The sequence below is a fragment of the Mirounga angustirostris genome, unplaced genomic scaffold (genome assembly GCF_029215605.1).
Source record: "Mirounga angustirostris isolate CCGP_5_RB_7025 unplaced genomic scaffold, mMirAng1.0.hap1 SCAF_6, whole genome shotgun sequence".
Lineage (NCBI taxonomy): Eukaryota > Metazoa > Chordata > Mammalia > Carnivora > Phocidae > Mirounga > Mirounga angustirostris.
The window spans coordinates 136009695-136022167 of record NW_026991714.1 but is presented as its reverse complement, the minus strand read 5'-3'; the positions used below and the strand labels follow the sequence as shown (position 1 = coordinate 136022167).

At 34.4% G+C, this 12473-nt stretch overlaps 1 protein-coding gene across 2 annotated transcripts in view; it reads right to left on the bottom strand.

The window, feature by feature from the left end:
• Positions 1-799: 799 nt before the first annotated feature.
• SHOC2 (SHOC2 leucine rich repeat scaffold protein) overlaps positions 800-12473 on the bottom strand; it is a 93558-nt gene continuing 81884 nt past the window's right edge. For both annotated transcript variants that reach the window (XM_045878804.3, XM_045878805.3), the window contains exons 5-9: positions 11657-11845; positions 7174-7296; positions 4914-5051; positions 4472-4589; positions 800-2892 (exon numbers count right to left, since the gene is read on the bottom strand). In XM_045878804.3, the coding sequence (XP_045734760.1) occupies positions 2684-2892; positions 4472-4589; positions 4914-5051; positions 7174-7296; positions 11657-11845 (777 nt within the window). In that variant the 3' untranslated portion in view covers positions 800-2683. The remainder of the gene's footprint in view (positions 2893-4471; positions 4590-4913; positions 5052-7173; positions 7297-11656; positions 11846-12473) is intronic.

Genomic DNA, 12473 nt, shown 5'->3' with positions numbered 1-12473 from the left:
GTTTTATGTGTATTTTTCTCCTTCAAGAGTTTCTATCTTGTTTTCATGCGTATCCATCAAGTCCATAAATTATTTAGCATCTCCCCTTCTTTCTGTATGAAATGATCATTTGGGATTTAAAAAGTACTATACTACCACAAAAGGACTGTTTAACATTGTCATTGCTGTTTTGCTACTATATATTAACAAAAAGCAAAGTTTAGAGCAATGTTTTTCCAATGTAACGTTCTATAACATTCCTTTTTTTTTTTTTTTTTAATTTACTGAGCCTTATGGAGCAACGACTCAACCTGATTTCAAGAGAAAGGAAAATGTTTGGATATGCCAATTAGTCCCACTGGTTTCAGGAAAAGTATTAGCTCATATATAGTCACTGAACAATATCCCTTAATATATTCAAACTATTTAAATATTAAATATCTTGATTAAGAGTCCATTTTAGTTTCTTGTTAGAAGTCATGAAATTCATTGGCTCTTACAAGGTGGCAGCCATAAAAATGACATATGTTTTATACTTCTTAAAAAAATTTTATAGTCCTCAGCTATATATGGTTTGCCTGTAACATTACTTGTAAGAGTGTGATCCTTCTGCATTTCTGTTGCAGACTAACATAAATGAAGGTAGGGGAACCAAAATGTTTCAAAAACCAAATCTATTTTCATTTTTAAGAAACAACAACCTTTTTTCTCAAAAAAAAAAAAATAGGTTACTGCCTTGAAACTTCAAGTTCCATCATTTTTATATATAAACACACCTGGATATAATGTTTTTAAAAAACCACACATACACAAAGGTATATAGAGCTGTAATAAACAAATTCCTTTTATAAACAAAATTTTAACTGAAAAGCCACAGTAGATGGAAAAAAAGAAGAAAGGATATTACTTGGTAAAATCCAGTGACATCTACAATAGTTTTACAGCACATTTAAGCATTCTAGGGTTTTATATCTTCACCTGCCTTCCATTTCTTACTTGCTCCTTAAAAAATTGCCAATTATGAATACAGGTTCTACCTCAAACTCAGTCCTGACTGTGAGTGCCAGAAAAAGCAAAACACTCCAAATTTCTATTTTAATAGAGCGTCAATTCAAAAATGGTTTTATTTAAAACACAATGCCCATCTAAATGGAGGAGAAAAAAAAAAAAAAAGAAAACCAAGCAGCAATACTTAATTATACATAATATTCACTATATGAATGAAGTGTTTTTTAGGATGATATCTAGAATGCACTTGCTCTGTCTCTTCCAATAATTAAACTGACTTAGAATAACACCACCAAAAGTAAGATTACTGTCTAAGGGGCACACACTTACAGTACTGCTAGCCTTAAAAGCAGTAAAGCAAATGAAAACATATCAAATAGCACATGCACATCTTACAGAACTTCCACTGAACTATCAATGGCTTCTATACAATGTGCCTCTTTTCCATAATTGTATTAACAGCTACCAAGAAAGGAAAGATGAGATTAAAATCAATGGTACTGAACTGAATTGTTTGAAGCCAGTGCCCCACATGTGGGGAAAAGTGCATTTAGTTCAGCAGCAATATAGCACAGTGTGAAGATATTGTGCTTAGACGCAGATATTCCAGAACTGAAAGATGTACAAGGCAAGTCAAGATATAAAACCATAGTACACTGTTAAATAACCTTGAAACATACATATATTGCAGTGTTCAAAGAAAAACATTCATTTCATTGTACAAGGCTAGGGAGAAATCCTTAAAGTTACCTATTGTAGTCTATGATATAATAAATACATATCTATATAGCATTGTATATACATATATAGAATGTGTGTGTTTATGTGTATCTTTTTTTTTGCCAAATTATTCTGTTAGTTTTTGTCATTCTGCAACTTTCAGGAGTGAAAACTCTTCCAAACTACAAGTTTCTGTTCCCCCAAACTTAAGAAAAGATATTTATACTAGAAAAGGTCTCAATACCCTCCCCCCAACCTAAAGACTCACTTCAGATATCTTGCTTTACAAGTGATCAGAGAAACACAATTAAAAGAATTCTAGAATTTTTGACTGTATCTTTTCACTTGCCAGTTGTTTCAACAAGCAAGTATCTTTTAATATTTAAACCAGCTGCTGCAACTTCTTTAGCAGAGGATATAAACTAGATTTCACTGATTAAAACAGAGCAAATCAAACCAAAAGGAAAGAAAAAACAAAAAACAGTGATTTACTCTGACTGTAAACAATATATAAAATTTAAATCTCAAATTTCAAAATAAGTTAAAGAAAAATTCTACCTTTAGGGCCTATAATACTACAATGATTTGACAATTGGTATGGGGAAAATGTATATAAAAAATTGCAACAAAATTATCCATTATTTTTGCTAAGAGAAAGTATATCTAACTATACTACCTCTGGCCCTTAAATTTAATAACGTCATAATTTGTTGGCAAATGTTTTTAGCAAACTGGCATATCATATTACACAACAGAAAAACATCCATCAAATTCAGCAAAGAAAACTTATATAAGCTTTTTGTACAGAATTAAAAAAAATCTAAATGGCTATGATTCCTCTATTAGCAGAAACACATAATGCAGTCTTTATAAATCTGCCAAATATATCAATATCTACATAAATAGATACAGATATAGATATGAAACATTAATGGCAGTCTATTTTTGAACAGTGTGTGGGACCAGCAGATTTGTATCAGACCATGGCACGATATGGACCCTGCATCTTTAGGAACTGAATGATGAAAGAAGGACCCCCAGCCACAATCTGAGGTGGAAGGTGACTGAGTGGACAGTTCTCAATACTCATGATTGAAAGCTTGCTGCAAAGAGCCAGCTCAAAGGGAAGGCTATGTAGATTGGGGTTGTCATTCAAATACAGTTCTTCTAGGTTCTCCAGTGTACCTGTTAAAAAAAAAAAAAAATCAAATCAATTACTATTTTTTTAAAAAATTAGTTACTATTCTAGAAGTTCAATTGGGCATGATGCTATCCTGGGCCTTATATATACTGAATACACATTTCCTCTTACTCTCTTCTCTTAGTTTTAAAACTCTACAACCACAGATCTTCAATTTTACTGCATATTCAAATCAAGTGGGGCTGATGTAAAGAACTTTGATGTCCAGGTCATGTTCCATACCAACTAAATAATTTCGGAATTTCTTCCTTTATGGTCAGTTTTCAAGTTTGGAAGGCATTTTTTAAATACACATGCTACATCTCCAAAGATTCTGTTTGGGACAACTTGGCACTGGTATGTATTTTTTCAAAACTCCAGAGGTAAGTTTATCGTAAATCGGTGCCTATAATCACTTCCCTGTGATAAACAATGTGATGATCTCTTTTATTAAATAAATTTCTCATGTGGAAGGATTTTTGTTACTTGGTATAAATCTTTCACTGAGTTACACGTATTTGGCAATAAGCCAAAAATCAACTTACGTAATAATCTTAAAAAAAATTATCTTAGACTGTCTCAGGATACTCACACTTTCTAGGCAAATGTCTCCGGCAATCACATGAGGCCAGATGAATAAACATACTAGAAATGAAGCTGCCTCCCGTGTTTTCTAATTTTTAAACTTCAAAATTTGTAGTATTTGATACTGGTAGGCAGAAGACTAATGAAAATAATGGCTACCAAGGCAACGGATGTTTACATTTAAAATTTTAACTATGAGAAGTTACTACTATTATCCTTACTTCACACAGGTAGAAAACTTGAAGCTTAGGGAGTTTCCATATCTTTTCCAAAGCCATAAAGCCAATAAGCAGCATGGCCAGATTTTGAAATATCTACTCTACCCCAAAACCATTTTTTTAAATTAAAATATAATTTACATTATAACTCCAAACCCATTCTTAACCACTAATCTAAAGGGCCTCTGAAACAGCATGGTATAGATGGAAGAACACAATACATGGAATTACTAATTTAAGAACTACAATGTAATCTCAACTGATCAATTCTCTTTGTAAAATGGGGTTGCAACTTGCACTGCCTAAAATTCAAGGTAGTCACATTGATTATATGCAATAATGGGTATGAAACACTTAGAAAATTTCAAAGTACTGTCAAATATTAATTTAATCAAATATTAAAATTAATCCTAAAACCTCATGAGGAAATGTTCTTTTGGCATAAGACATTATTAGCTTAATTCAAGCTTGTGTAATTTTTAAATGGAAGAAATATAACTCTTCTGAAATAAAGTTAAACGTATTGGAAATAGAAGTAGGCTAAAATATTCTCAAATGCAATATTAACACCCCATGAGGAAACCTAACCAAAACCAACTATCCAACCAACCAACAACTTGGTACTCTACTTTAAAAAAAAAAAAAAAAAAGAGAGAGAGAGAGAGAATCTTGACTCTGAGGTAATATCAGGTGACAAAAACAGATCTGTCCTATTTATCTGAAATACTGCTTGAACACACAAGAGCAAATTAGTACAGTCAGGCATCCAAATGGTTCATACCAATTTCTTCAGGAAGATGAGTGAGTAGGTTCTCTCCAAGGCCTAGATGTGTGAGATTGGTAAGGTGACCAATGCCTCTGGGAAGGGTGGTCAACTGGTTGTTTGTCAAGACTAATTTCTAAAAGATTAACAAAATAAAAGATAGTTACACATGTATTTCCTACTACTGATATAAATTTAAAATAGTACGTCTACTAAACTAAGATAAATTAATAGGTAAATTAGATTAGGTAAGAATCACTCAATAAATTTTACTTTCGAAGTGTATCATTTGTTAGCAAGTGAAAAGCAGATAGGTTACAGAAATACAAAACTCAGCCTTAATGCTATAATAAAAAATCTCTAAAGAATTAGATCAAATTCGTAAGAAAATTGTGCAGTTTGGAATGTACCCTAAAAACTTTAGTCATATAACTACAAAATCATCAGGATAATGTTTTACCTGTAAATCCTTAAGATAAGCAATTTCATTTGGCAGCGATTCCAATTTGTTCTCCTCTAGATCCAATTCTCTTAACTTCCTAAGGTTTCCAAGACCATGGGGAAGCTTCTTTAGAAGATTGTTTGATAATATTAGAACCTAAGAGAAATTAGTGATAGTGTATGGTAACTCATGAAATGGAATTATATATTACCATTGTGTGGCTTACAATTTATTAAACTGCTAATTTTCTAAAGAGTGAATATTTAAGAGTAATGTTCACTTATATAACATTTAACTAACTATTCTTAAAAAAGTCACCATAGCTATTGGAAATAAAAGAGATTCTATTTAAGTCAAAACTAATGAAAGCAAAAGTTTAATTTTACCCATATAACAAAAAAATATAAAATTAACTACTTGCACTAAAATTCATATAGTTAATGGTATTTTGATACTGAGTGGTTACAAATGTTTATCTGATAGGAAACCACTTATTTATTCAAAACCCCTTACAAACCATCATTTTTAGGGAGGTAATTTCTAAACTGCCTATTTCAATATATAATAGTTATTATTTATGGTATATTTATTACATTGGAAGCCATCCTCTAATATACTGAAGAGAGAAAAAGGTAGTTGAGAAAGATAGTTCCTGTTCTCAGAGAAATTACGGTGGTGGTGGTGAGAGTAGGGAGACTATAATGGGTATGGAGATAGTGAAAAGAACACTGAACGGGAAGACCTACATAAGGTTCTGGCTAATGTTTTATGCCCACCTTTTCCCCCGCAAAGTTATACCACCTATAATAAAATAAACATATGTAGTAAGACCAAAAAAATCAACAGCTATTATTTACTGAGTTTACTACTTGCAAGGCACTAAATGCATTGTGTGCATTATCACATTTAATCCTAACTCCAACCTTCTGAGGAAAATACTATCATCTTCATTTCACAGCTGAGGAAACTAAAGCTTGGTCAAGTTTAAATCTATAGAGATAAAAGTGGAATTGTACCCAGATCTGTCTTGCTTCAAAATTCATGCTTTTTAACCATTACACCTTACTATTTTACCTTACTAAATAAAATAATTTTAAAAAAGAAATTATATTTTTAAAAACATGGATACAGAGGAAATTTAAAAATATATATATATTTATTAGTAGTAAGGTTTTTCATCAAAAGGATGAAAATTGCAGGGACTCAGAAGCAGGAGAATTCATCCTTGACTAAGGAGGGGACAATAAGACAGATCTTTAATTATGGAAAATAATTTAAAAGGAAAAAAAGGGATGAGAAGAGAGCAATCTAGATACTGAGAACAATAAGACTAAATGTACAGGGGCACCTGCACCTGGGTGGCTCAGTCGTTAAGTGTCTGCCTTCGGCTCAGGTCATGATCCCGGGGTCCTGGGGTCGAGCCCCACATCGGGCTCCCTGCTCAGTGGGAAGCCTGCTTCTTCCTCTCCCACTCCCCCTGCTTGTACTCCCTTCTCCCTCTCTCTGTCAAATAAATAAGTAAAATTTTAAAACAAAGCAGAAGACTGAATGTATACAGGGCTAGAAATATGCACAAATTTCAAACAAAGAAAATAATCTAATTAGTTAAATAAGAGCATACATGGGTAATTAGGGTGTAAAAGTGGGCCAGAATCATAGAAAAGGTCCTCAATGCCAGTCTGAGGACTCCATAATCATTCTGGTAGACATTAAGTGCAGGATTCTTAAATAGAGTAAAGGGAAAAACTATGTTCTAAAAGATGCTAATTTTCTTTTTAATTTTTTTAGATTTTATTTATTTATTTGACAGAGAAAGACACAGCAAGAGAGGGAACACAAGCAGAGGGAGTGGGAGAGGGAGAAGGCAGCTTCCCACAGAGCAGGAAGCCCGATGTGGGGCTCCATCCCAGGACCCTGGGATCATGACCTGAGCTGAAGGCAGTAAAAGATGCTAAATTTTAAAGACCTTTTCTTTCAAAGATACTTTATAGCACTCAAACCTACCAACTTTTAGTGGGCAAGAGCAATTCAGAAGCACTGAATCCAGATTAAGTTAATACCTACCAACTTTTAGTGGGCAAGAGCAATTCAGAAGCACTGAGTCCAGATTAAGTTAATACCTCATCATCCTAATACGGTTGTATGTTTGAGAGAGCTCCAACATTTCTAATTATGATCTTCCCCCAACAGAAATGGCTTATTTTAACTGGAAACTTTATAAGCAAGATAACTGCAGAAGGGTCTAAGGAGTTCTAAATAAATGCTCTTTCATACTCACCTCAAGAGAAACAAGACCAGACACATCCTCAGGAATCTTTGTGAGCTGATTGGTCGCTAAATTCAATTCTACCATACTGGTCCAAGTTCCAAAATCCAAGGGAAGTGATGTCAACTGATTGTCCTGGCAAAGACAAAAAAGAAGTAACCACGGTAGAACCACAAAAACAAAGCTCCATATATATATATATATACACACACACACACATATACACACACACCTCCCCTGTGGGAAGAAAATTCTTAAACATAAAACCTTATTCCCCTTTTTGATATCCAAATAAAGAAAAAATTAAAAAGCAACGAAAAATCTAAGTCTTCATAGTTTAACCTTTTTATTTTGAGGTTAATTTGGAAGTTTGTTCCCTATGTGATTATCTGTATTGGATATGGAAAAATACACTATATAGACCAACATTTGAGATTTCAAAGGTCCCAGTGAAAAACAGGTTTTCCCCATTTCACAATAATATACAGAAATCACACAATAAAATGTGGATGCTCGTGAGCACAAGGGAAGAAGAAACACTGAATTACAGCCCATGAGGAAACCAGATAAGCTCAGCAATTCTAGAGACCCTGAGCAATAAAGTATGAAAGGAAAAAGTCTTAAGAAGATAGCAAATTAAATCATTAAAACACTAATTGGTAGTATCCACAATTTTACTTTAAAAATTTGTGAGACGGCAAAAATACATTTCTCATTGAATAAAAACAGATGATTAAACAGTGTGATCCTAATTTTGTTTAAAAATTAGATATAGGTGGGGTGCCTGGGTGGCTCAGTCGTTAAGCGTCTGCCTTTGGCTCAGGTCATGATCCCAGGGTCCTGGGATCGAGCCCCGCATCGAGCTCCCTGCTCCATGGGAAGCCTGCTTCTCCCTCTCCTGCTCCCCCTGTTTGTGTTCCCTCTCTCGCTGTCTCTCTCTCTCTGTCAAATAAGTAAAATCTTAAAAAAAAAAAAATTAGACATAGCTAGCTACATGCAGGGAAAAATGTGAAATATATGCCAGTGATTCACTATTTTTCTTCCTGCTTTTTCAAATCTACATATAAAATACATTTTCATCGATAACAACTCTTACCACACTGTATTTGTTGGGGCTATTTGTACCAACAGAGGACCACAACCATCAGTACCCCTGATGTATGCCAATGTGTTAACAGTGATGCTACCTCTCAAGTGGTAGGATTATCTTATGTCCTTTTTGTTAATCTGTATTTTTAAATTTTTCTGCAATATACATGGATTGTCTCATTTTACACAAAATCATCAGTAAAAGAAATTCCAAGTAGCAAACATCCATTTGAAAACCAAGTTTTTTTTATTATATTTACATTTATTACCTATTCATTATAACACTTAAACTTACTAACTACTAATACTTAGTAGCTTGATAAAGCATTTTCATTAAAAAAATTTACTACTGGTACTTATGAGGAGGAAAATATCAGGTTTCATTTTGACTTCTTTAAAAAAATTTTTTATTAAATATCTGTCATGCTATTGAAGAAAAATTAAGGCAAAGCTCTAGGCAAAATTTTTTTTTTTTTTTAAAGATTTTATTTATTTATTTGACAGAGAGACAGTGAGAGAGGGAACACAAGAAGGGGGAGTGGGAGAAGGAGCAGCAGGCTTCCCGCTGAGCAGGGAGCCCGATGCGGGGCTCGATCCCATGACCCTGGGATCATGACCTGAGCTGAAGGCAGACGCTTAACGACTGAGCCACCCAGGTGCCCCTAGGCAAAATTTTATTTCACGAAAACAAGCCTTTCCAAGCCAACGTTACAGTAACATCACATCCATAAAAATGTATCACCAAATGCAAAAACTAATGAACCACCTGGACTGCTGTGTTCTAAGCCTCTTATTACAAACAGAACATTCAGAATTAATACCATTACCACTGCTAAATCTCATATAACTGAAATAATGAACAATAAATTTTATACCTGTTTAAGATTATAAGATTATCTTGAATTCCCACTAGTTCACTTATTATATATCTCTAAAGAATTATCATAAAAGATACATATATTTATGAACAAGTATAGATGGAATCAGTAAATTCTACATTTAGACTATAAAGAACCACAATTATGTTGAAATAGTTCATCAAAGATAAAAGGCTGTAGTATAATACAATAGAAAGAACACTTACACCTGGAAGCAGGAAATCTAAGTCCCCTGGATTCCTATACCTCAGCCATAAATTGGCTATATGGCCAATTAACTTTTCACCTCTGGACCTAAAGTTTGTTCACTATAAATAAAATCACTGGAAAAAAATCAGGTTTCATTTCTTTCCTCCTTTTTTCCTTATTACAAATGTGAAACTCATTCACTGTAGAGAATATAGATACACAAAAATAAAGATGACCCATCACAAGAAAATACTGCAAATTGTATATGTGATAAGGGGTTAATATCCAAAATATATGAAGAACTCCTACAACTCTATAGCAAAAGAACAATCCAATTAAAAAATAGGCAAAGGATGTGAATAGACATTTTCCCAAAGATGACATACAGATGGCCAACAAGTACATGAAAAGATGCTCAACATCACTTATCATTAGGGAAATGTAAATCAAAACCACAATGAGATATCACCTCACACCTGTCAGAATGGTTGTTATCAAAAAGACAAGAAATAACAACTGCTGGTGAAGATATTAAAAAAAGGGGCGGAGACCTTTGTGCACTGTTGGTGGGAGTGTAAATGGGTGCAGCCACTATTAAAAACAGTATGGAGGGGGCGCCTGGGTGGCTCAGTTGGTTAAGCAACTGCCTTCGGCTCAGGTCATGATCCCGGAGTCCTGGGATCGAGTCCCGCATCGGGCTCCCTGCTCCGCAGGGAGCCTGCTTCTCCCTCTGACCCTCCCCCCTCTCATGTGCTCTCTCTCTCTCTCATTCTCTCTGTCTCAAATAAATAAATAAATAAATCTTTTAAAAAAAAACAGTATGGAGGTTCCTGAAAATATTAAAAGTAGAACTACCATACAATTCAGCAATCCCACTTCTTGGTATTTATCTGAAGAAAATGAAAACACTAACTCAAAAACATATATGCACCCCCATGTTCATTGCAGCATTATTTAAAATAGCCAAGATATGGAAGCAACCTAAGTGTTGACACATGAAGAGATAAAGAAATTTCAGTACACACACACACACACACACACAGGAACAGTATTCAGCCATAAAAAAGAATGAAATCTTGTCGTTTGTGACAACATGAATGGACCCTGAAAGCAGTATGCTCAGTGAAATGAGTCAGATGGAGAAAGACAAATACCATATGATCTCACTTATATATGGAATCAAAACAAAACACCAAGCTCAAAGATAAAAGATTGATGGTTGCCAGGGGTAAAGGAGGTGGCAAACTGGGTAAAGGGAGTCAAAAGGTATAAACTTCCCAGTTACTAAATAAATAAGTCATTAGGATGTAAGATACAGCATGGCAACTATAGTTAATAATACTGTATTACATATGTGAAAGTTGTTAGGAGAGTAAATCTTAAGAAGTTCTCATCACAAGAAAAAATATTCTGTAACTATATATAGTGATGGACATTAACTAGACTTAGTGTGGTGATCATTTCCCAATATACAAATATTGAATCATTATGTTGTACAACTGAAACTAATATAATGTCAATTATTCCTCAATAAAAAGATCATCCATAAAATAATTACGATATTCAAAGATAAACGTATTTTAATAAATTCTGGCTATATGTTTACATATAAATCTAGAGCTACTTAATATATAATTAAACACATTAAGAACAGTTTTTAAAAACTGTGTGGAAAGACAGTCTTGCATGCTTTAACTTTTTTCTACTTAATAAACTGAGAGGGGTGCCTGGGTGGCTCAGTTGTTAAGCATCTGCCTTCAGCGCAGGTCATGATCCCAGGGTCCTGGGATCGAGCCCCACATCAGGCTCCCTGCTCCGTGAGGTAGCCTGCTTCTCCCTCTCCCACTCCCCCTGCTTGTGTTCCCTCTCTCGCTGTGTCTCTCTCTGTCAAATAAACGAAATCTTAAAAAAAAAAAAAAAAAAAATTTAAAAAAATAATAAAAAAATAAATAAATTGAGAATGTTTCAACTGGTATTAATATTCTTCTAAACTTGAGTATTAATTTTAATGACTTCATAGTATTCCATTGAAGATATACGATTAAAAAATGAAATCTTTATTAGGTTGGTACCAATTAAATAGAAAATTCTACAATAAATATCCCTACAACTATGCTTTTATAGACATTCATGATTATTTCTTTAGGATAAAGTGCTAAGAGTATGCATGGTTCTAAGATATTTGTTATCTAATACAAATTACCCTGAAGTATCATCAGTTTAGACCCCATCAGCAAGTAACAAGTAACTGTTCTCCACACTAATAGAGAAAACACAAATATTAGTATAAGTACTAATAATAGTAACTTTTCTCCCCCTCAAAACAAACAGAGGCTTACCTTCATATTCAGCTTACTTAATACTTTTGCTCTGGAGAAAATTCCAAATGGGATTTTATTGATTCGATTGTGTTCCATGTTGAGGGAATAGATGGTCGAAAACTGAGATGGACCACCTACTGGATATAACTGGAAGCAATTTCTAGCTAAGGTCAAACTATTCAGTTTCACAAGACTTGATAAAAGACTCTGTAAACAAAATAAACACATGAATTAGAATTGTAACAGGATCACTCCATAGAATATAGAGCAGCAGGCACAGATTCCTCAAAGGGCCTTCAGGTAACAAATGACAGAGACTGGCTGGGCCAGCTCCTCTGTGATGCCTCACAGAGAGGGACAGTCACTACTCAGCTCTAGCTAACTGTTGCCTTATAGGAATGTGGAGCCAATAGAGTTAGATTTCCAGATTTTACAAGAAACAGAAAACTCATGAAATCTCATTTTTATTCCTTGGCTTTAGCTTATTTAGAACACTCTATAAAGAAGGGGTGCCTGGGTGGCTCAGTTAGTTAGGTGTCCGACTCTTGATTTTGGCTCAGGTCATTATCTCAGTGTCATGAGATCGAGTCACTTTGGCTGTGGAGCCTGCTTGGGATTCTCTCTCCCTCTGCCCCTCCCTACTTCCCCCCCCAAAAAAAAACAAAACACACACACACACACACACACACAAATCCACCACTCTATAAAGAAAATATGTCTGAGGGTACAAGGTATCTCCTGAGTGGCCAGGTTGAGAACCTTACAGAGCAGAATTGTTGGCATCACACAGTCCTGAGTCTGTGTCCTGGCTCTGCCACTTGCTCTGGGACCACAA